Consider the following 24,579-nt stretch of genomic DNA (forward strand, 5'->3'; position numbering starts at 1 on the left):
CGACCAGGTTAGTGAGTTCGGTGTAGAGGTCAAACTATGCCAAATTAAACTCATACATGCTATACCTTGCTATACCCGCAACCTCCAATCCAGCTGAGAGGGTCTTCTCTACAGCTGGACTGATTGTGAATCGCACATGAAAGCTGTAGGCCTATAGCTGTCAAACTGTGATCACCAGTTAAATACATTTGTATTTATTTCCAAAAATTATTGAAAAGAAATTGGGTAAAAATAAAATAAAAAATGTTGACTTTTTTTTTTTTTTTTTACCCAATTTTTTTTTATAGGATATCTACATTTCGGTTAACCGTTTTTTGGGGGGTCGAATATACATTTGCTTTCAAATTCCCATCCCTAGGTGATAAAAGTCATTGAAATACTTACAGCGAATGAAATGCGGTAAAATAAAACAGCCACTAAAAACATACTACACATTCAAAACATAAATCAAATCGTAAATATTCTCGTAAAAATTAAGTCCTGTATTCAAAACATTACTTAGTACTTACTTTATTTAAGTAAAAGTATGACAGCAGTGCCTTCAACATGAATTTATAGTCCCATTTCTGTGCCCATATCAGAATCACATATGATAATAAATAACCTGTTTATCATTTTTGATGTATTAAATTGTTCATAACGGCTAATTTGAATAACTTTGTGTACTGCTGCTGAATATATTCACTTGTAATTAAATGTCAATTAATTACTTTAGATACATTTTGTTTAAGCTTTTATCTGATTCTATAAAGTGTCTTAAGTAATCAAAAAAGTATAGTGGTGTAAAAACTACAATATGAAGTAGCATAAGTAAAATACTCAAGTAGAGTACAAACCTGAAAATGGAGTTTCCTTACTTTTCACCACTGACCATAGCAGCACGTATTCATTATAGGGTCTCACTGCGAGAAGGATATGTGAGCAATGGGAGGGATACTAACTCTGGCTCCTCATCTGCAGGGGGATTTCCGACACAAGTCTTCATTTGTGATCTGAAGAGAGGCTGACGAGGCTGTGCTGAGGGACGGAGGACGCCCCTCCCCACTGTGAGACACGGACAGACCCCTCCTCCACTCCCAGCTCTCATCACCGCCACAATACTCAAGTTTGCCAAAGGTGACGAGACTTCACAGGACGACAATACTGTTACACACGTAGGACTGAGATTCATTTGTCATCACCACCAACTGAATTGTTTTGCTAAATAATGGAGTTGTTACTTTACAGTGACTGCATGGTTTTAAACACCGAGCGAGGTGGACAAACATTTCTGTGTTATGCCGGGTAGAAAGACTCCAAATTCATGAAACCTTTCTACTTATGCTTCAAAACTTTTGTCATTTGTATAACATTTATTTTCTACTGTTGAATTTTGTCAGACTATTTTTGATGGAATATATTTTAAAATGCCTATAGACAAAGGTTTACTTTTATAAATATTTGTAAAATACTAACATGTGGTGTTTTTTTTTTTTTTATTTGATTGTGGATATAATTATGTTAACCACTTTGCATCAAGCTGTAAGCATTTACACCTTTGCAAATGGAAGAAAGAAATGACTTGTGTCAGCATATCGAGAAGTGGTCATTGATCGGCGGTCTTACATATTTAATTTCTCCGCCGGTAACGCCCACTCTGTCGTTTGAGACTTCCATGTTGATGTTTGTAGATAGTCTTAGTCAGAGGCTTTGAAGAGTGCCAGTCAAACGCTGTGAACACTGCACACAATCAGTGCTGCATTCTCTTGTTTTAAGTGTCCTTCTATGCTTGCTGTTAATCTTGTATATATTGAATTTACTGTCCATGAAAGAGTTTTGCTTACATTCAGTATTACGCTATAATAATAATAATAATAATAATATTAATCATAATAATGCAGGGTTTGAAAGCCAGCCCTCCAGACTCCAAAAAACAAAAACTAGACTTGGTACTTAAACAGTATACAGTGTAAAAGCCTCCATTTGGATACAGAGAGCAAAAAACGTTCTGACTCGCCTATTCTTGAGCTGCAAAGGCACCAAGAACATGAGAGAAAATACTCACACTACATAAAAAAAACATAGAGTGGTGCAGGAGCAAGTATTTTTGTTGGTTTTACCAATAAGTTAGCATCGCAAGGGTTACCCAATAAAAAAACAACATGACTTTTCCATTTGATTTTGGAATATTGCAGAAAATAAGCTCTGTGGCAAACACACCTTTTATGATGCTTACATATTGTGTTCAGGATAATCTCTCTGTATATCCTTGAAGAATAATAGTCCCAGTGATCCAAACTGCTGCTGGAAAGTTAGAAAAATTTTAAAAAGTAAGGTAGCAGAGGCAAGAGCGAGCAGAGGAGTGTCTGCACTGTAAGAAGGCTGACCGTTGGTGGCAACACTTCACATCCCCACTTTAGCTAAGCTAAAGGCGGCTAATGTTCGGTGTGATGCTGTAAGTAGTATTTAATAACGTAAGTGAAGTAGTTAAATTGTGTTAACCACAACCTTACCAAAAACACATTTTAAAAAAACTTTAACTTTGTGAAAACAGAACCAAAAGTAGCAAAATGCTAACTCATTTCTAGGTTTTAGGACTCATTCCTGCACCACTCTATGAGATGAAGCACATTAAACTCACGATCTTTGACCTGAATCCTGGTTGATATTGATCTGTTCTGATCTACGTTGCTGATATTTGTGCTGTTTAGAGAGTAGACCTTATCTAACACTTCTAACCTTTAGTTAGTTGCTAAGAGAGATCATCTTAGGTTTGACTGAAGCTCATATTGTATTTACAGTTATATAAAGGGGGGGGGGGGGGGTCTGGAGGGTTTACACTTGTACTGATTGTATATAGATAATTGTATGTTTTTTTTCCTCTGTGGTAAAAAAATGTCCTGTTTGAGGCGATATGAAAACTCTTTCCATTTGTAAGACTGAGAAAAGGTAACATTTCACACAATCACTCATAAGTCATGAACAAGAGCTTCCCCAGAACAGAATCAGATAAAACAAACATGATATTGTTCATGTCATTTCCATACAGCTCCCATGGATCTCTTGTTCAGCCGTTATGAATGTTTGAGTAGTGAAATGTGACCTGAGTATCAGTTATGGTAGAGACGATCTGCCCAACGTTTGCACACGGGAAGAAGAAACACTGCTGTCTTTTTCCAAGTTGCAAAAGAAAATGTTTCGAAATGAATTATTATCCCGATTAGGTTCCCAGCTGAATCTGTTCCAGGTACTTTTCCCCTCCTCAGTTTTACAAAAGTCATTCCTCTTAAGTGCCTTCTGCCTTCACAGTAGTCCAGTTTCTCCTCGCCACGCTCTTCCACTCCACACTGCTGTCAGAGGCTTTGCGTGTTGCATTCACGTAACCACCAAAAAAACGGCGTTTGAGAGGAATGATGACATGGCAAAATCTCCACTCCCCTACTTTAGATTTGCAAATTGTAAATAGATTTTTTTCATAGATTTGAAGGTGTTGATGTAGAAATAGAATTGTATTAGTGCCTAAATATAGTGGGAATTATTTTTGGTAAAGACACATAGCACTATTAGGCAAAAGAAAGAGATGGATACCCAAAGCAGGGACATTTATATATGAGCTTAAAACACGTTTGAAAAGACGCACTAAGGTTTTTTCATGTATTACACTGACAGACAGAAGACTATCTTACCCCAGCACTCGATGATCCTGACTCAGAAATTATGAAAGTGCCATTCAGTTGTAATGGAGCTGTAATTATTCAGGCGTTTGATAAACCTGTAGAGGCAAACAGGAATTAATGAGCAGCAGCTAAATATAGGCCTCCATGCCCCCCCAGCCTGAACACATGTCTGATCGGTGCTGTGGGGGGGTGTTCTCTTCACATGCAGAGATGCTTTCCAGTGTGTGTTCTGTATTATAAACCGGGCTAACACACCATTGTCTTTCAACTGAGGTATGGCAGCGCTCCACTGTTAAACTGTTACACTCTGAGCTCTGGTACTCGTCAGGAAAAATGATTTTCTGAACCAAACTCACATACAGTAGAATGTCCATTTGGGGCCTGCTGGGTTTTTTTTGTTCATTTTAGAGCCACTCTATTTGTGATTAATAAAACTCACTTCTAATATTACCGGAGACACGTGTGTTTGTTTTTCTTCTGCTGTGTGTGTGTGAGGATTCTGCATCTGCCAGTCATTTCCTAAGTTCTCAGCTTCTTATAGCCTCCTCGACTACTTCAGAGTCTCCTGCTGTGTATGCAATCCTTTTCAGTGTGACAGCCTCTTTGTCCATGTAAAATCTATTAGTGGGAGTTAAGCCATTTACACTTTGTGCTCTGAAAGCAGCTGTTTTCTTCCTCTGGCTGTGCCAAATGGCAGTAGGTTCCTGGACAAAGCTTTCTAATCAATGAGCTCAGAGGAGTTCTATACTGCAGCAGAGCCAGAGGACACCTTCTTTTAAAACACAGGGAAATCAATTAAAGCTTGGGTCACCTATTTGGTTCAAAGTGGCAGAAAAACCACTTTCTGACCCTGGATCTTATGAATCATGTAACATTGAATGAAGGACATTTTCAGACGGTGAAGGAGGTGTCTAGTGAACACATGTCTGTTTTAGAGGCTGTCTCATCGTAGCTGTGCTCTCTCCTATCAAAGTCCCGCAAGTGTGTCTCTGTGCTGATCTGTCAGTTGTAATTTACCACCATGCAATCTATTTCATCTGATCAGTAATTTCCAGATCAATTCCTTTCTTTTTTAACACCATGTCATCCATATGAAAGTATTTTAGGTGAAGACATACCATTCCATTTTTTTAAAACAGTTGCTCGCATTGTGTTTGCATTCTCGACATTCTTCTGATGACACCTGTTATACGAAAAAGGTTTGCACAAATGCACCGAAAAGGTCAGTGAATATTTTAAGCTAGCTAGCTAGCACAGATGTAAACAGTACTTACAACAATACTTTTTTTGATGTTGTAAATTCATCCATCTATCATTTTAAGGTTTTAAATATAAATGCATATTATTTTTGTAATAAACTATACTGAATTTAAAAGAAGAAAATGTACAAGAACTCTCCACTGGATGCCTTTAAATGTCCCCATATTATTTTGTTTTTCATCAATATATTATAGGTCTCAGATATATACAAAACATATCTCTGAAGTGTTTGGCTCCAAACACCAAACAGACCATTGCAGCATCCCATAATCCCCTCTGTTTCAGCCCTGTTTCCAAAGTGCTGATTCTCTGTCTGTTACTTTAGATGAAAATAAGGAGCCCCTCCCCACGCCCCTCAGATATATTTGGTTAAAAAGAACACAATGGTGCTCTAGGAGGAGATTCAGGTGATAAGGGGGGGGGACCTTGGTTGGTGATTGGCTAATGGTTACACAGTCCAACAAAACCTTGGGACATCATAAAGCGGCCAAAATCTGATCAGCTCATTTTCAGACAAAAAGAGAGAATCTTTTTTCCTGAAACTTTCAGTGTCTCTTTACACAGAGGGGACACATGTTTATGTATACAAGACATGAAAAAGTGGATTTCGCATAATAGGTGACCTTTAATACTTTATTAGTATCAGATATATATTTTTTTTCTTTGAAAATCATCTTTCTGAATGAATATGATTTAAGTTTTACTTTCTCAGAATTTACAAAAGAATACTTTTACTTGTTTTACTGATCTCACATTTTAAATTTGACACAGGGCTGCGTAGTTGTGCCATAAGATACCACTTAAATTTATATTTTCTAATGAATTGTAAAAATAAGTTGCTCAAATTCTGTTGGTGATTTTTCAGATCTAAAAATATCAAGTCAGGTCAAAAAACAGCTCAATTTGGATTTGTAAAAATTCATAGGCAAACAATTTGATATAATTTTGGCATGAGCTGATTTTTTAAAAACAATTTGACCAACTGAATTTGAGCAGGGTTTTCTTTTAACAATGGACACTTGAATAATTTAATTGAACATTATGGCTTGATTACGTTTTAGGGTAAAGGAAATGTCCATAGAGACATTATTAAAAAAGGTCCATGATGTATTTGACCAGGAAAGTTTCAGAGCATAGTTGACAGCGGGTGAGGCCGGTGCCCTTCCTGAGTTTGTAGGGGAACCTCTGCAGCTGATTTGCTCTAATAGCTACAGATACATGCAGTTTGACGGCTGCAGTTATCAAACGGGAGCAGACACCACAGTGAGGAGAGAACATTGTATTTGACAGAATGATGCAGCCTATTTAGAAAATACCACAGCATGATATGATGCATGACACATTGACAACAAGTTTGAGTTGATCAGAGCTGCAGCCACACTGATCCCAGATACAAAGCTGCGCTTGTTAAAAGTTTCATTTGAGGTGTACAATTTCACTGTGTGACACTCAGATGTTCAAGTTTTGACAACTGTGTTCACTGTCTCAAAAGTTAAAGTTGTTTATGTTGCGACCCAGTTCATACTGAATAAAAGCCTCAGGGGTGTCATTTCACAGTGTCAAGTTAGATCATGAAATTATTAACAAAGGAGGATCATTATAATATTATTTCACGAGTCACCACAATGTAATACGCAGTTAATAGAGTCTTGTTAAAATCTAAAGTGACACATACATTCCTTACACAATTATTGTTTCTTTACTTGTACACAATATTTAATAATGTTGTGGGTGGGTCAGTGCTATAGCCTCTTCGACTGATGTATCAGCATACTGGCATATTTGGCTGATATTTGTTTTATAGTAAAAATGTGGTATTGGCCAGTAAGAGTTGAGGAAATGTTTTAAAGTTTCAGAAGCTTTTTTCCTTGCCATCCTATTTACGAAGATTTCAATGAAATATATAAAAACAGACACAACACACAATTCTTTTAATATGAAGGATTATTTCTATTGGCCTGGAAAGGTTAAGAATGTGACTCTTTAAAGGCACTTTGTGATTTTAACGCTATTTCAGTGAAACCATTTTTGTTAACATCATTGATTTTTGCTTTTTTCTTGTACAAAGATACTATTAGATACACTTTTATGTATTCAAAACTTTACAACTGCTAGAATATAAAGTTTTTTGTAAGGAATGGGCTTTCTTTAATGGCAGCTTGTGATTTAAAAGCTTTCTCAGTGAGACAATGACATTTTGATAACCTGACTGATTTGCTTAATTCTCTCACAAAGGTACTGTTAGATACACTTGTATGTATGGAACCTTAAAACAAAAAAAATGAAGTACTTTCAGAATAGATTTTCTTTAAAATACTGAATATTGCACACTAAATCAGGGATGGAAATGTTAAGTGAAGATGATTGGGGTTGATCTGTCTCCTGTTAGTGAACTCTGCTCTCTGGTGGTGCAGCACTGACATCACACTGAAATGTCTTCTTGGAGTAAAATCCAGAACAGAGGTGAATGCAAAGTAAACAAGTTAAAATCAAGAGTAAAGGTTAATACCAATATTAAGATCTAGTTACTGTTGTTGTCCCTGGTGTTTCCAAAGTCAACCACACTATCAACATGGTGATCGACATTAAATGGCTTACATTATATAAAGTAAGACCTAAAATCTAGAAACAATCATACACACGCAAACTAAATACAATACAACCGCTGTGAAACAAGATGTCATCTATGAAATAGAACAAGGAAGAAGGAATTCATTCTGGCTTAATAAGAGGAGGTATATTGCTCTTACTGTACCTATTTTTCTTGCATGTAAGAGAACTCTGGGCCAGTCTTTACCTTTATTCTTGTATTTATATGTGAATTTATACAATACAATATAAATCATCTAAAAAATTATGACATTATTATGGATTAAGCTAACCAACATTACAAACAGTAGCCTTGTTAAATTTAGCTCGACATTTACCATCTGCCACAAGAGATAAGCACATTAATAAATAATTTATTGTAATCTATTTATAAAATAGGCCTACATTATGATTCTGAAATTGACCATTCTGCGTGAAGAGTGTTTCTACTTTTAGTACTTTGAGTATTATCTAATGCCTCTTTTGTACTTTTACTTGATTACGTTTTGAGTGCAGGACATTTGCTGATTATAAAGGAGAAAACGATTGATCCGAACGCACAATGATTTGGGTTCGACCCTTTCTACATGACAGTGAAGAGTACCTGAAAGACAGCACTCCGGGAAGTAAAGACTGTGAGTGAGTTTCTTCCGCCTGTTGATACTGCGCCGAAAAAGTGCAGACGTAGCGATTAAAACATAATTTATCTAATTTCAATAGCCACATACAACCATATATCGTCTTGTTAATGAAGAGTATGCCACTTTTGTTTATGAAAAACGTTAAAACGAGAAGATTTTCCTTCACGTGACAGTCGCGCATGCGCACTCACACTGTTGTAACTGGAAATATTCAATAATCTGGGAGCAGTTTACACAGGAGCACGAGCCTGTGTGCTGCATTAGAGCACAGTGACAGCCATGAGCTTCTTTGGTTTCGGGCAAAGTGCGGACATCGATATAGTTCTGAATGACGCCGAAACGAGAAAGAAAGCTGAACACAAAACCGAAGACGGCAGGAAGGACAAATATTTTCTCTTCTACGATGGGGAAACGGTGTCGGGGAAAGTCAACGTGACGCTGAAGTACCCGGGGAAGAGGCTCGAGCACAACGGCATCAAGATTGAGTTTGTCGGCCAGATAGGTGAGCGGCTGCGGGCCTGCCGAGAGACAAAGTACGAGAGAGAGCTAGCTACAGGCGCTCACTACACAACCAAACACTCCCAAAGTGTAACGTTAATTATTTCACGAGTGAAGCACTTGAACGCCACACTGCGGCCCACAAGTGTCAATTTGAAGTGTCAGGTCTCGTGACAGATGTTGGTGCAAGCTAACATCAGCTGACACAGCCATTGGCTAGCTGTCTCATTTACCTTTGACCCTTGTTTCTAAAACCTGTCCTGTCACATTACAACTGTGACTTTCGTAGGAAGTAGTAACTAGTTTCTGGATAAGAGTGCAGGTTACACATAACGTAATTAGTCGCAGGTTGCGAATAAAAGTTGCTGTTTTGCTATTAGCAAACACTAAGCATGATGTTACAAACCAAAAATAACAAACTGGAACTGAAGTTGATTCAGCAGTGTGAAAATGTAGCCAAGTAAATGTATTTAGTTACTGTTCTTGATACTTCTTTCCTCAAATGAAAATAGATACTGTTAACTTCAAAACATTAATTGTACAGGTTAAGTGTCGAGTTACTATGCCATTTAAGAGTTTACATGATAGAAAACATTTGTAACAAAATAGAACCGCCCAGTAATATATTGAGTAAGTAAAACCACAATGACCAGTGTAACCATTATCATGCTTTTAATGCATCAGCAATAATGACCCCATAATGATACATCAAAAGTCTAACGTTGACAAGTGTCCTACCATTCAGCTGCATTATTACATTACATGTAATTTGTTAGACGCTTTTATCCAAAGTGACTTACATTCATTCGGTACTGTGGACACAGGAGCAATTTGGGGTGAAGTGGACAGGGACACAACGACATGCTGACTGCAGACTCGAACTTGCTATCCCCTGATTCGAAGTTCAGCACACTAACCACTGAGCCACAGCCTCCCTTATGAGTTAGCATTATGAGTACTTTTGATACTTACACTGCACTTTGATGATAGTACTTTATTATTTCTACAATTTTGTAATCCTCTCATGGTTACAGAATAGATGTGTTTCCAGCCAAGTGCAATTTCCGTCCCCTGTCCCAGTTTAGACTGTTTAACTGACACAAAAGTTTTGTCATTGATTTTAACCAAAAGTACATTACAAAACTTTTATTTGATAAAAAAATCTTCAAACACCCTTAATTTACACAGGAATGTATAAAAATAATCAAGAGCATTCCTTTACAAATTAGTTCAGCCGGGAGCTTTTGGTTGTTTTGAAGTAAAATTGTGAAATATGCATTTAAAATCAGAGGCTAATTCCACAAAGGTTGCACTGTGTAAAGCCAGCCGCTCACTTCATTAAAAGATATTCAGTCCAACTACAGCTTGTTTACAAGTATTAAAAAAGGCGTACTGTTCTATTTTCCTTTTCAGTTAACAAAAAAAAGGCCATCTGCTTAGTTAGTATGATTGCATCAACAGTAGGGTGTTACTTTGTTACATTACAGTTGTGTATTGATATTATCAACAATGCTGCACGCGTTCCTCTCTCTTATGTTCCCTACCATTTCTCAAGAAGCAGAAGTACTTCAGGTTCAGGGATAAAAGGGCAAAATGGCAGAATAAAAATTGGCCTTTTAAAAACCGAGTTAGTTAATAAGGTGGAGGAGTTAAAGATTGTGCAAACGCTTTATTACAATGTTTAAACCTGCTCATCTGTATCTGTCTGCTTCTGTTGTTCTGCAGAGCTGTACTACGACAGAGGGAACCACCATGAGTTTGTGTCTCTGGTGAAGGACTTGGCGCGGCCCGGGGAGCTCACTCAGTCACAGACGTTTGACTTTGAGTTCACACATGTGGAGAAACCCTACGAGTCTTACACCGGTCAGAACGTCAAATTACGGTAAGCTTTGTTTGCATAAATCCTTTGCCTTGTATATTATGTTGAAATGTAGGTTGAACATGCACCAAATCATCTAATAGTAATAGCATTGAATCTTAAATCTCCTCAACCATTGGTTTTAGTGTATCTTTACAATCAGCTTATCTCATGATGCATTAATGTACGACACAGCAGCAGATGTAAATGTATTGCATGTTTCAGCGTTTGTGTAAGTCAAGACAATTTTATTTATAACCCAATATCGCAACATTCCCATCTATTATGTGACTTTATAAAAAAACATGTCTTTGTTCTACTTATCCAACACTTCAGATAACAGTAATGACTGAATACTTGTCATCATGGTATCTCTACACTTGTTAACATCAACTACAATCAGTCAGTAAGCATACCACTCGTGAATGTCTTGAGCTTCTTTGTGTCTTAAATGAGACATCATGAGCTGCATTTAGCTTATGGCGCATTTCCACTGCAGCGGGTAGCCCTGTTTAAGCGTCCTTAATCGTCTTCAAGCGGCCAGGCCAGTTTTTGGTGGCCTTTCCATATAGCGTAGCACCGGCTAGCGGGTACTTTTTCCCTCTTTTTCCAGCCCCATAAAATCGTGGTTCTATCAGGCCAGGGCCAGAGCTGAACTAGTGACGTCAACACTCTCGACTGCTGATTGGTCAGAGAGAATCGTCACAAGATCGCGCGCGAGATCATCCCTAGCGTTGCATATATATCTAGAAGCAAGCTTGCAGCATTTTTAGACACAGCATTTTTGTAAACGGAGGAGCTACAAAAATGGCAACGTCAAAGAAAAGCACACCGTGGTCGACCAAGGAGGTGACGACGTTCCTACATCTCATTGGCCAAAAAAAAGCCGATCGCCCCGCCTACACTGCGTTTCTGCCCCAGGTCCTAAACTGTAATGGAAATGCGCCACGGCCTCGGACGGCCAGCGAGGCAGCCCGAGGCAGCCCGAGGCCTGAGCGAGGACGCTTAGGGACGCTTAAACGGGGCTACCACGCTGCAGTGGAAATGTGCTTTGTTAATAGCTCTTCAATCCTGATCATTTCATTCATCTTTGAAAAATAGTAAAAGTGGTGTTAATATTTGGAGACAAATATTTCAGAAATGTTCTGCAATATTACAAAGACCAAGGAAAAAAATCCCATGTTTTTTTGTGGAGGGAGCCCTTGTTTTGCTATCTTCAGGTTTCGACCTACCTAAACACATCGTCTTGCACCACTCTATTGTTGACGTGTTGACATACTTGTGAACATTTTGCGTGTAACATGGTAAAGCGCTAATGTTAAAGGAACAGTTTCACACTTACATTACACTGTTCTTTGTGGACTCCAGGTCAGAGGAGAATATTAGTAACACTCATATTTGTAATGTAACAAACAGGGCCTCTCTGTGATAACAGTGTTACAGTCTTGTTTCATATTCATGTGATCGTTCTTTCTTTCTCTCCAGTTACTTCCTGAGGGCCACAGGGAGCCGGAGGCTGAATGACATCAGCAAAGAGCTGGAAATCGTGGTGCACACACTCAGCTCATACCCCGAGCTCAACTCCTCCATCAAGATGGAAGTGGGGATCGAGGACTGTCTACACATAGAGTTTGAGTACAATAAATCCAAGTATGTATTTTTATGTCAAATAATCTACTGAAATGTAAAAGTTCTTTTTTTTGGATCAGACTTTTTTCCTTCAGAAAATTGAGTGTGACGGACCTTACCATTTGCTTGCAGGTATCACCTTAAAGATGTGATTGTAGGGAAGATTTACTTTCTGCTGGTGAGGATTAAAATCAAACATATGGAGATTGACATCATCAAGCGGGAGACAACCGGCACAGGTCCTAACGTGTACCACGAGAACGACACCATAGCAAAGTATGAGATCATGGACGGGGCACCAGTCAGAGGTAAAGCAGCTTTGTCCTGTCTTCATGAGCCGTCTGATTATTGTGAGGATCTGTTGAAGGCCACTTCTAAACATGTTATCTGGTTCTGCTTGGCTGTGCTGCAGGAGAGTCCATCCCCATCAGGCTGTTCCTCGCAGGCTATGAGATGACGCCGAGCATGAGGGACATCAACAAGAAGTACTCGGTGCGGTACTACCTTAACTTGGTCCTCATCGATGAGGAGGAGAGACGCTACTTCAAACAGCAGGTACAGATACTGCACTCTGGCTTCATGATTGGTTGGCTGTTCACTTAAGCTGCTGCTTCATTACGTTTCTTGATGCTCAGGTACATCAATTAAGAGTATTATTCTGTGCTTGGTAATGCTGACATTTAATGTTTTATCACTCTCTTCACACGCAAATTTAAACTTCAGCTTGCAAATACACATATCACATGAAGGTTGGTAACGTCACCTGTAGCACCAGAGGGAGTTTCAAAATCAACCCATAATGAGTTAACATGTGACAGAATACGGCTTTGGCTTGAAACTTGAAGATATATCTTAGTGCAATATTTAGGAAGCCCAATATTGGTAAAATACAATGTTTGAAGGAAGTATTGAGGAGTTCCAGAGTTATCCCGGCTTGCCATCAGTATTCTTAACACAAATACTTGTTAGGTACAGATCTTGTTAAAACAACAAACCATGATCATTATATATTTTTCTATGATAATGACAATAATGATACAAAATGGTCAATCCCTTCCCTATATTGTGACCACAATAAAAGTTACATGCAGCTTTTTTTCAAATGTTGCAGCCCTATTGTATTCCATACTGGACTTGGATTTGATTCAAAAGAAATACACGTACAAATCAGGTTCTAATGAAAGACATATTGCGTTGCGTTATGGGAAATGTAAGTTCTGGCAATGCTACCTTTGACAGTTCTGTTTTTGTAATCCTCCAAGTTTATGGACTAAAATATTTGTTGTTGTAATGTATTTCCAGCTCCCAGATGCATGATATAAACTTCTAACTAACTACATCTAGGATTCATTGGATTGAATCAAACTATCTGGTTCCAGCTTCTCACATGACAGGTGCTGCTTCTGCTCGCTGCTGTCTTGTTGCAGTAACTGAATATATCTGGGTTTGGATCTTTAAGACGTCCCTTTGGGCTTTGAGATAATGGGATTAAACGATGAATCGAGTAAATCACTTGATCATTTATTAACACCATAGTTCCAGGCTTGTTCCATCTCCCTTTTGAAGATCCCTAAAATAAGGGTTGTGGTTAATATAAGTTTATAAATGTTTTACATATTCTTCTACAACATCACATCAGTCAGTAAATACCCCATTCTGGTCATTCTGAAGCTTTAACATGTCTTAAAAAGGTGGTTGACTAAATGTCCAAATTAGACGACTAAGCTTCATCACACCGAACATTAGCTGCCTTTAGCTTAGCGGTGTCCACGTGAAGTCATGTGACAGTTATGTCGTTTTTTTTATAGCCTAACGTTAGCTTCTTGCTCTGGTTAGCTGATATACCTGATTAACAAAACGTGTCTCATAAAAAGAGTGTTTGTGTGTTTGCAGGAGATCACCCTGTGGAGGAAGGGCGACATCGTGAGGAAGAGTATGTCTCACCAAGCCATCATGGCCTCGCAGCGCTTCGAAGGCTCCTCTCATCCAGAGAAGACCCCGACCCAGAGCCAGATCCAAGAAGAGGACGGCTAAAGCCCAGCATGCACCTCACCCTCCTGTAGTGAGTGTCAGAGCAAACAGTGCAGGAATTTCCAGCAAATTCTGAATGTAAATATCATTTGATGCAGTGTGAGAGAGGCTTTAAATATAGCTGTGTGTTTCAAGGGAGCAAACAGTCTGACTCAGAATGCAGTTGTGAGTTATTCTGTTTGTTTTAACCACCTTGAAGTACCGGTTTGGTGGAGTTTAGTCTATTAAGACTGAATAGATGAAGAAACTGCATAACATTGACTTTAAAGTGCTTAATTAAAATGTAATGGTGTATATTGTACAGTACAGTGAGACAAACGCACCCATTACATGCACTAAAATATGATTAGCAAATTCAGTTGGATCTATATCTTGAATTGACATGTATGAATACAGGTTGAGAACAACCTCTCCCTTCAAACTCTCACTCTGCTAGACTAAGAAAACTGGAGTGATACAGTGGACCTCGTTAAAGTGGGTAAACAGACGTTACACTACGTTTCTCCTCAAAGGAATGGGACGTTCTGAAATTCATTCATCTTTGATTATGTTGCTGCCAAGTCCTCAGCTGAGAAAATCCCCTTTCTTTAGTTTTTTATTCTAGAAAATAAGCAACGACCCTGATCAAAGAAAAACAAGTATATATAATGATATAAGACTTTTAACATTCTCTAAATTAAATGAATTCCATTCACGTGTTTGTATAGGACGATGCTCAAAATATTTTCATACATTCCAAGGAGTATCTATTTTTTAAGAGAAAATCATTTTATTTTCAACAGCTTTTTAATGTTGGATGTATCTTGCCGTCTGAGGCTGCGGAACACAGCCGTGGCGTTTGTTAGTGCTGCTGGACTCTCTTCCGTCACTATGATCTCCTCTTACAGTTTGCAGCCTGCTTTCTGATTTGCACTATGAACTCATCCTGCTTCTTTCTGCTTTCAGTGCTCTTTAGAAACTGGACTTTATGGTAAAATGAAAATCACATCACTTCATGTCAAATATGGAAGGTTTTTCTCCTGTGTGTCTGTGTCGTAGTTAGCTGCTGGGTGCCTAAGGATCTATTGCCTAAACGTGTGGGTGCTTTATTAGAAAGCTTCACGCCCTTTCCCCCTCTCAAACTGCTCATCACTTTAGTTCCTGCAGTCACTTATCATAACATGGGTTTAGTGCCAATAATCTCTTCAAATAATGCTAATGTGAACACAAATGAATGTATAAGAAACACACAGGTTTATTTGTTGTTTCTAGTCGGGGAGATTCAATCATTGAATCAATGTGACATTATTCTTTTAAATGTAATGACCTTTTCTGAAAAAGATTGTCTTCATTCTGAAAAAGAGCACACATGTGAGTAGTAAATGTGACAGGCCGTGCAACCTGGCAAAATCCTCTATTTTATATTTCAATCTTTTATTGGAAGTCATTCAGTTTCTTAGCACGTTGTTGCTAAACGCTTCCAGACTGCTGTTCGGGTAAACAACATGTTCTGGCTGAGGAGGAGAGAAAAATACATTCTAAATAATATTTCGGAGCAAAAAAAACAAAAAACTTTCCCTTGCTTGTATCTTAACTCAATCCTGATTTCAAGCTGATTTTGTTAGCGGATCAAAAGTTTTAAACTTGAGTCACACGTTTAAAGTTGGAGCAGCTTAGATGATTGCATAATTCCTGGTCAACAAATCAAATAGAGCTTTCTGTTTGCTGAGCGTCAGCTGCTCTCTTTTTGATGCAGAACTTACAGTTGGTACATTGGATGTTTGGGGTGAAGACACACAAGAGGACCATCAAATGAGTCCGATGTACGCGTAAGAAAGACGGCAACAATCCCATAAACCTCTGTCTGACAACATGTGTAGGGATGTAAGGTAAATCCCTATACTAACAATAAAGATCCACTGTCTCTCTCCCATACTGAATACATTCTGCATTGTTTCCCCGCCTGACTCTTCATGCTTCATTCTGGCTGTTACCTGCAGTCATACAATAGCACTTCACTGAAATCTGTTGATTACAATTCAGAAAAACAAAACATGTTTGGTGTGTGATTTTAATTGTTGCCGTACTGGTACAGTGACACAGTAGCTAAGCTAACCCAGTTTGTAATAGAGCGTAGACCCAGATATAAATAGCAAAGATTTATAAAATGTAAAGTATAAATGCACAATGTAAATGCAATTTTATTCTTTGTTTTTTTTCCTTGTCATATATTATCTCCCTGTCTATAAATGTTGATTTGATGATTTTATATTCCTGTTTTACTTTGAATTAAAAAGGGAGTAACTGAAAAACGCATCTTCTGTTTATGATATTTTCTTCTATTCCTGATTAACACATGTATTGTACAGACAACATGAATACATTCAAACTGAGACCTGAACTGACTCAATCAATCAATGTTTATTTATATAGCCCAATATCACAAATGTTACATTTGTCTCAGTGGACTTCACAGTTTGTACAGAATATCAGTATGACAATACGACACCCTCTGTCCTTAGACCCTCACATCGTACAAGGAAAAACTTCTGGAGAAAACCCCACAGTTTAAAGGGAAAAATGGGAGAAACCTCATGGAGAGCAACAGAGGAGGGATCCCTCTCCCAGGAAGGACAGACGTGCAATAGATGTCGTGTGTAAATTGAAAAGATAATACATTTGCAACATAGGTCTTCCAAATGTTTGGAAATGCATGTGTGTATAATAGGAGGATGAATCCACGAGGATATCCATCCAGGACTTATGATCCAGGACCACAGCCACGACTCAAGATCCAGGACTCGCGATCCATGACACAGGACTGCAGGATCATCCATGACTCCGGATCCCGGCGTATATAGACACCAAAAAGAAAGAAATTTGGGGAAGCTGGGTTAATCGGAACATGAGAGTACACAGGTATAGACGGAGAGAAGGAAGAAGTAAGATGTCCCCCGACAAACTAAGCCTATATCAGCAAAACTAGGGGCTGAATCTAATCAGCCCTAACTATAAGCTTTATCAAAAAGGAAGGTCTTAAGCGCACTCTTAAAAACGGATAGGGTGTCTGCCGCCCGAACACAAACTGGAAGCTGATTCCACAAAAGTGGAGCTTGATAAGAAAAGGCTCTGGCTCCCATTGTACTTTTAGAGACTCTAGGAACAACCAACAACCCTGCATTCTTGGAACGCAATGCCCTAGTAGGACAGTAGGGTATAATGAGTTCTTTAAGGTAAGATGGCGCCTGCCCATTAAGGGCTATGTAGGCGAAAAGAAGAATTTAAAATTGTATCCTGTGTTCTATAGGGAGCCAATGTTAGGCAGCCAGAACAGGAGTAATGTGGTCCCTTTTCCTAACTCTGGTTAGTACATGTGCAGCAGCATTTTGAATCAGCTGAAGCGACTTGACTGACTTCTTGGTACACCCTGATAATAAGGAGTTACAATAATCCAGCCTTGAAGTAACAAATGCATGGACTAGTTTCTCTGCATCGTTTTGAGGCAAGATATGCCTGATTTTTGCAATGTTACGTAGATGGAAGTAGGCGGTCCTTGAAATTGATTTTATGTGGGCGTTAAAGGATAAATCCTGATCAAATATAACACCAAGATTCCTTACAGTCTCACTGGTCGCCAAATTAATGCCATCCATAGTTAGTATATCTTTAGATAATTTGATTCGTAGATTCTTTGGGCCAAGTACAATAACTTCAATTTTGGTCGTGTTTAACATCAAAAGATTTAAGGTCATCCACGTTTTTAAGTCCTTGAGGCAGTCTTGAATTTTATTTAGATGATTAATTTCATCAGGCTTGATTGATAAATATAGTTGAATATCATCCGCATAACAATGAAAGTTTACAGAATGATTCCTTATAATATTGCCTAACGGAAGCATATATAATGTGAACAAAATAGGTCCGAGCACTGAGTCCTGTAGCACTCCATGGCTAACTTTGGTTTGCGTGTAAGATTCATCGTTGACACATACAAACTGAGAGCGTTCAGATAGATAGGACCTAAACCAGCCTAAAGCAGTTCCCTGTATGCCAACTAAGTGCTCTAGTCTTTGCAATAGGATATCATGGTCGATAGTATCAAATGCAGCACTGAGATCGAGCAAGACAAGAATAGAGACAAGTCCCTTGTCTGAGGCTATTAGAATGTCATTTGTGACTTTAACCAGAGCTGTCTCTGTGCTATGATGTGTTCTAAAGCCAGACTGAAAATCTTCAAATAAATCATAGTTTTTTAAGTAATCACACAGCTGTTTTGCGACTGCTTTCTTAAGAATTTTTGAGAGGAAGGAAGATTAGAAATAGGTCTATAGTTGGCTAAAACCTCTGGATCGAGGTTGTGCTTTTTAAGAAGCGGTTTTATCACTGCTACTTTGAATGATTGTCGAACATAGCCGGATAATAAAGACATATTCATAATATTTAATAAAGAAGTGCTAATTAATGGAAAAACTTATTTTAACAGCTTAGTTGGAATCGGGTCTAAGATACACGTTGATGGTTTAGAAGAAAGAATCATTGAATTTAATTGTTCAAGGTTTATGGCTGAAAAGCATTCTAGTTTACTATCTAGTGTAATATTAGAACTTACGTTTCCGGGAGCTGTTGATAATACTATACTGGTCAAAGGCAAGAGGTCATTGATTTTGTTTCTAAGAGTAACAATTTTATCGTTAAAAAAGCACATAAAATCATTACTACTGAGTGCTTTGGGAATAGAAGGCTCAATCGAGCTGTGGCTCTCTGTCAGCCTGGCTACAGTGCTGAAAAGAAATCTTGCATTATTATTATTCTCATCTATTAATGAAGAGTAGTAGGCTGCTCTCGCTTTACGCAGTGCTTTCTTATATTCATTGAGAGTAATATGCCAAATTAAACGAGATTCTTCAAGTTTAGTGGAACGCCATATCCTTTCAAGTTGTCTCGACTTTTGCTTTATTTTGCGGGTTTCGGCATTATGCCATGGAGCTAATCTATGTTGTTTTATTTTCTTCTTTTTCTCACTAACATGACCTCGAGGCCGTCACATTGTGGTTATGCTTTAACATATTGTTCCTTAAGCCCACACAAATGCAGACATGCAATATCGTCAAACATAGTTGTTGCACTTGAAAGAGTTGGGATTGTTTATAAGCTGAAGAGCTTTTTGATGGCTTCCATCAGTGAGGGGGACTTCTCAAATTCGGTCCCAATTTCTTGGAATTATGTGTTTTTATAATACAGAATTGGTCGTTAAATGCATGGTGATTTTCCTCAGTAAATGTCATATTGATGGTGGCAGTGTGTAACCCAAGTGTTAGTCTACCTGTGTGGAACACATGTGCTCACTAGAGGGCAGGTTTGGATCAATTTTCTTTATGAACTAGATTATGTGGGGAAAAAGGTAATAATTAGTTTAAGTAAAGCCTATTGTTAACCTGCCATAATTAAAGAGTCTAAAAGTGGCTTTTAGGCATTTGTACTAAGTGATAACCAGCAATTACATCTGTGCAATATGTTAAATGAGAAGAGGTAAATTCATTGGGCAGCAGTGTTGCTCCTGAGTCCCAGCTATTTCTTTTAGCAGTGTGCAGACTTCAATATTTTCAATGACTCATCCCTCGTGTTAAACAGGCAGTTAAATAGCAGCTGAATAGATTCCACAGAGATGACATCGCGACATGATCTATGAAGAATGTGCCTTCTCGATATTTAGCAACAATGTCTTATCTGTAAAATAGTGCTTGTTAATAAAGAAATGTTCCTGGATGAATGCAGAGTGACGGTTCTATTATCTAGTGACACATCTGTTATGAGCTCCCTCTGAAATTCCTCACATTGGTGATTAGAGTTAAGGCATTGTGGCAGGAGAAAGGACAGACCGATTCAAAATGCTCAGCAGATAGAAGCACAGTTCTAGATGTTAGTTGAATTATATTTAATGGAGTATGGAAAGCAGCTGAACAAGTTGTAACGGCTGTCCACATTTGCTCACACAGCAGAGTAAAGTAGCTCTACTTCTTTGCTTTTCCTTTGAAAAAGAGCAGATGTAATGGCAACGTACTTAGAGCAGTACGATCTGCTGGGGCTTAATATAGGGGAGAAAAATGCAGGACTTGTCATCAATATTTAACAATACCAAAAGGAGCCTGGATAATCGTTGTGTTCTCGCATTATGAGCAACATAATCCTTAAAGACAAGTGTCTGCTGCTCTGCTCCAGCGGAGATGGCTAGTTTGGCAAGCACTTGCAGGAATTGTACAGTACTGTAGCTAGAATTATTTTACCAAATTCGAATGATCCACAGACTAAAGCAGTGTTTCTACAAAGCATACTTGAAATTGTTTGAAAATGTTAATTTATGTATATCAGTTATGCATGGTCTCTTAGCCTCTTAAGCCCCAAGTCTGTTGTTCAGGTTTCAGGCTCGAAAATGACATTCCCAGAACAAATGACCATATCTTCCCTTCTAAAAGGGTTAAATTAATAATATTTTTTCTCAAAGTAATGATAAACCTGTGAGTTGGATGTAGAAAAGTCAGAATCAATATAGATGTTTTTTATTTTAAAGAAAATTCAGATTGAACATGGTAAAAAACTGTAAATTATAGTGTCCGTCCAAAAATGTGTTTGTACTTATAGTGAAAACTAACCTTGGATGATGGGTTAGTAGACTAAAAGCTTTAGTAATCCAAAGTAAAACATATAATAAGTACCCTGTATCAAGATTGATGCAAAACAAGTGCTATTTGATATTTTTAGACAGATGTAGCAAAAAAAACCCTCTTCTGGGGCCATTTGGTTGGTTTTTCCTTATCTCTGGCCCCCCTGCTTTGATTTTGACATGTGACATCTCTTTCTGACCGTTGAGCCAATAGAATCGAAGCGAAATTGGCCCGCACACACTCATGTTAAAAAAAGGGCATTCAGTCTTTCTACAGAGCGTAGGAATGGCCTGCTCTACTATTTTAAAACGGAATTGCAGTTTTATTGCTTATAGATTATCAGAACATTTCAAAGGGGACACAGCCACATTGGATATTAACCTATGGATTAACTACATCATCGTTGTTATCGTTTTAATGCCATTGAAGACCAGTGTTGACCAGGCAAAACCAAGGTAAGCCCTTTAGCGTTGTAGGCTACCTAGCGCCACACGTTTTGATGTACGTTTTTGTTGATAACGTCGCGAGTTTGTATCTTTCAGTGTTGAGGTGGGCACCGTTAGATTCTGTGTCTTTACGATCATAAACGATGTGTTGGATGTGCAGCTAGGATAAGTAATAAGGGAGCTAGGAGTGATTTTCAGTGCAGCAATAGGTTAGCATTTTTCGCTCTGGGCTAATTCAGAGGCTCACGGCCCATCTACACTACATGCATCCAAAAATGCTTTCAACGCTTCGCCCATTCACTTGAATGAGGTGACGTAGAAGATTTGTAATCTTCGCCGAACTGCATCGTGGGGAGCATGGCATGGCTTTGCAAGCATCACGAGCATCTATCGGCATTAAAAGTTGAACAATGTTCAACTTTTGAGGCTTGATACTTGGCATCAGCCATTCAATCCCGTTCATGCAAATCCCGCCAGTGCAAGCGCTAGCCAATAAAACCGCGTGCAAGCTGGGAGAGCCAGACCGCGGTTAATTTCCTCATATTCCAAACGAGATATTACGGTAGCAAATCACCCGGTTCTTTACGACCAGAACTATTTACCGGGATACAAACCGGAGGAACCAGGCATGGAGGGAGGTGGCAGAGACAGTGGGTGAAACTGGTAGGTTTTTCGCCTGTTTGGAGAGTTTATATCCAGTTTACTTCGTTTTAACATTGCTATTGCTTTTGTATGTCGGGGGCGAGAGATTCATGTGATTGGTTGCGTTGCTCGCAAAAAATCGCCAAGCTTCAGACACGCCCAGCTTCAAGATTTTTTGATGCCTGTAGTGTAGACGGGCCGTCACTGTTAGCATTGTGTGGTTTTTAAAAAATGAAAAAGATCAGTTAAATGAGTTTTTTCCCGTTATATGGATATCAAATATTCATAGTTTATTAAATATTAAGGTTCCTTAGACGTTGTTTCCAGCAAATGACGTGATTTCGGCCCCGGAACCGGGTCCGTGGGGCTTAAGAGTTAGATAACTATAACTCTTAGATAATAACAAGTTCAATAAAAAAGAAATGCGACAGTAAACTATGTTAGTGATAGTACATGATGTCAAACAATAAAGAAAGAAATAATGATAATAATAAATAGAGCAAAAATAATGAATAATACATACAAATAATAACCATCTCTTGTCAGCTGTATTTCACAAAAGAATGCATTAAAATATATTAAAATGACTTCAAATGAAAACAGACCACCTCAGACAACATACTGTCATTCAGATAAAATTAGCATATTCTAATGCTCAATTTCAATAACATTTGAAAGGAAATGGATAAAGACTTACTTTACTTGATAGTGATGGTCTTACCGTGATCCCTACAATATACACGAACCGCCTGTCAACTGGAATATAATAGCAAACTGTGCTAGATTACTCAGTTGCTCGACAGTGATGTTTCCGACAGTCCTTGAAAGCAGCACAGAGATAGCTGCTCCTCTGCTCCTGAGAGAGAGAGAGAGAGAGATTCACTCCGAGCGCCAAGCGGTGCTCCCACCCATTCAGCTGTGCGCCAAGGGGAACCCCTGACAAGTTTTAAACTGGAATAAACATTTTGTGACTCCAGCGAACGGCGAATTTATTCTGACTTTTGTTTTCGAAGGGGTGTGCTTTCACGGAGGACGATAGTAGTTTTATTTTACCCCAAAAGACAACCGCAACTGACTGAACGCTTCCAGTGAGCCGTGTGTGGAACGTGTTTTCCCGGGGAGACTTTTTGTTTAGGGTCAGCCTAACGTTCGCTGTGGGGACAAACAACCACTGGTGCGGTTTTTCCGTTTAGAGAGACTTTTCAAGAAAAATATCCTTATTTTTTGTTCCTGCTTGGCGTTTTGGAGTGTGCTGGCTTTAAGCTGTGATGTGGAGAGAATTGATCAGCAGTGAAGCGCCAGACAGCGATAGCTAAGCTCATCTCACCAACCAACGACCACCACCACAACACAGGTACTTTAATTTAGCACATACATGCTACATGCGCGTGCTGTGTGTGACGTGCTTTCTTTTACATGACTTTGCTAGATAACGTAACTCAGACTTGTAGTGTGTGTTTAGTGGCCAGACGGTGACATAGGCTAATGCTAGACGGCGCGCATGTGTGTAGTGAGTGTGTGTGTGAGAGAGAGTGGAGCTTGTGTGTTTGTGTTTGTGTGTGTGTGTGCGTGTGTGTGAGGGGGCTTTGGACACTGTCTCCCCGGCTAGTCATGGCTTGCATGGAGTTTGGTAATCTCCACGTAGAGACAGAATTGCACACAGAAGCCCATTCAAATAAGCCCAATATAACGCATTTAGCACTCGTCGTACAGCATACACATAACTAAGGGAGGGGATTAGGGCCACAAGAGAAGAAAAACAATTGGGATGTGATTTTTTTTTTTTTTTATAATAATTGAGTTCTGACTTTATTTTCAGTATTTTTAGGGAAAAAAAATCAGAACTGTACGATTAAAGTCAGAAAATTCTGAGAAACAAAATCGGAATTCTAGGATTAAAGTCAGAACTCAACCTTTGTTTTTACTTTTGGTCACATCCCAAACATTCATTCTCATTTGGCCCAAATCCTCTTCCGTACATGACAGCAGCATCTCATGTATTTCATCATTTTAATCTTTTGCTCTTGTTTAACAAACAACTGCTGTCAAACTCGTGTTAAGTAATATTGTACGTTTAATAAAACTTGTCCACGGTCAGTGATGAAAGAAGTATTCATCAGATATTGTACTTGAGTAAAAGTAGAAGTACCAGAGTGTAGGAATACTCTATTACACCTAAAAGTCCTGCATTCAAAATGTTAGTCAAGTAAAAGTATAACCATCAGAATATAATTAAATTACCAAAAGTAAAAGTAGTCATTATGCAGATTGCTCCATTTCAGAATGATATATATGATATGTTTTATAATGATTGATCATTAAAGTGTTCTCAAAGCTGGTAAAGGTGCAGCTAGTTTGAATGACTTTGTATACTGCAGGGTAGCTTATGAATTTACTCCAGGTGGAACTAAAGTCTGATTTAACACTTGATTATATTTCACATCATTCATCCTCATCTGTAAAGTAAGTATTAGGGTATTTAATAAATGTACCGGTGTAAAAGTACACAATTTACCTCTGAATTGTTGTGGGGTAGAAGTACAAAGTAGCATACATTTGAAATACTCAAGTAAAGTACAACTCTCTCAAAATTGTACTTAAGTACAGTACTTGAGTAAATGTACTTAGTTACTTTACACAACTATCCACATTCTGCTTGGTGTATCAGAGGATGTGACATTCACCAGG

The 24,579-nt window shown here is 38.5% G+C and overlaps 2 protein-coding genes across 2 annotated transcripts in view; both read left to right on the forward strand.

Moving 5' to 3' along the window:
• The window catches only part of LOC307019217 (junctional adhesion molecule 3B-like), a 37,176-nt gene extending 33,070 nt beyond the window's left edge, over nt 1–4,106 (forward strand). Inside the window, exon 9 of the mRNA XM_079649909.1 lies at nt 961–4,106. Within this exon, the coding sequence (XP_079506035.1) occupies nt 961–996 (36 nt within the window). The 3' untranslated portion in view covers nt 997–4,106. The remainder of the gene's footprint in view (nt 1–960) is intronic.
• Nucleotides 4,107–8,343: 4,237 nt separating this feature from the next.
• LOC307019426 (vacuolar protein sorting-associated protein 26B-like) lies at nt 8,344–16,457 on the forward strand. Its single transcript, XM_079650302.1, has 6 exons — nt 8,344–8,648; nt 10,370–10,526; nt 11,988–12,152; nt 12,264–12,439; nt 12,544–12,686; nt 14,025–16,457. Exons 1-6 carry the CDS (start codon nt 8,426–8,428, stop codon nt 14,163–14,165), a joined length of 1,005 nt encoding a protein of 334 aa, XP_079506428.1. The 5' UTR covers nt 8,344–8,425; the 3' UTR covers nt 14,166–16,457.
• The last annotated feature ends 8,122 nt before the right edge of the window (nt 16,458–24,579 follow it).

This window comes from Notothenia rossii (assembly GCF_949606895.1).
Source record: "Notothenia rossii genome assembly, chromosome: 9".
In the NCBI taxonomy this organism is placed as follows: domain Eukaryota; kingdom Metazoa; phylum Chordata; class Actinopteri; order Perciformes; family Nototheniidae; genus Notothenia; species Notothenia rossii.

Bases quoted from the DNA above. Each gene is read 5' to 3' on its own strand.
- LOC307019426 (XM_079650302.1), top strand. From the start codon at position 8,426: ATGAGCTTCTTTGGTTTCGGGCAAAGTGCGGACATCGATATAGTTCTG. The intron at 8,649-10,369 runs GTGAGCGGCTGC...GTTGTTCTGCAG, and splicing joins TGAGTTTGTCGGCCAGATAG to AGCTGTACTACGACAGAGGG. The intron at 12,440-12,543 runs GTAAAGCAGCTT...GCTGTGCTGCAG, and splicing joins GGACGGGGCACCAGTCAGAG to GAGAGTCCATCCCCATCAGG.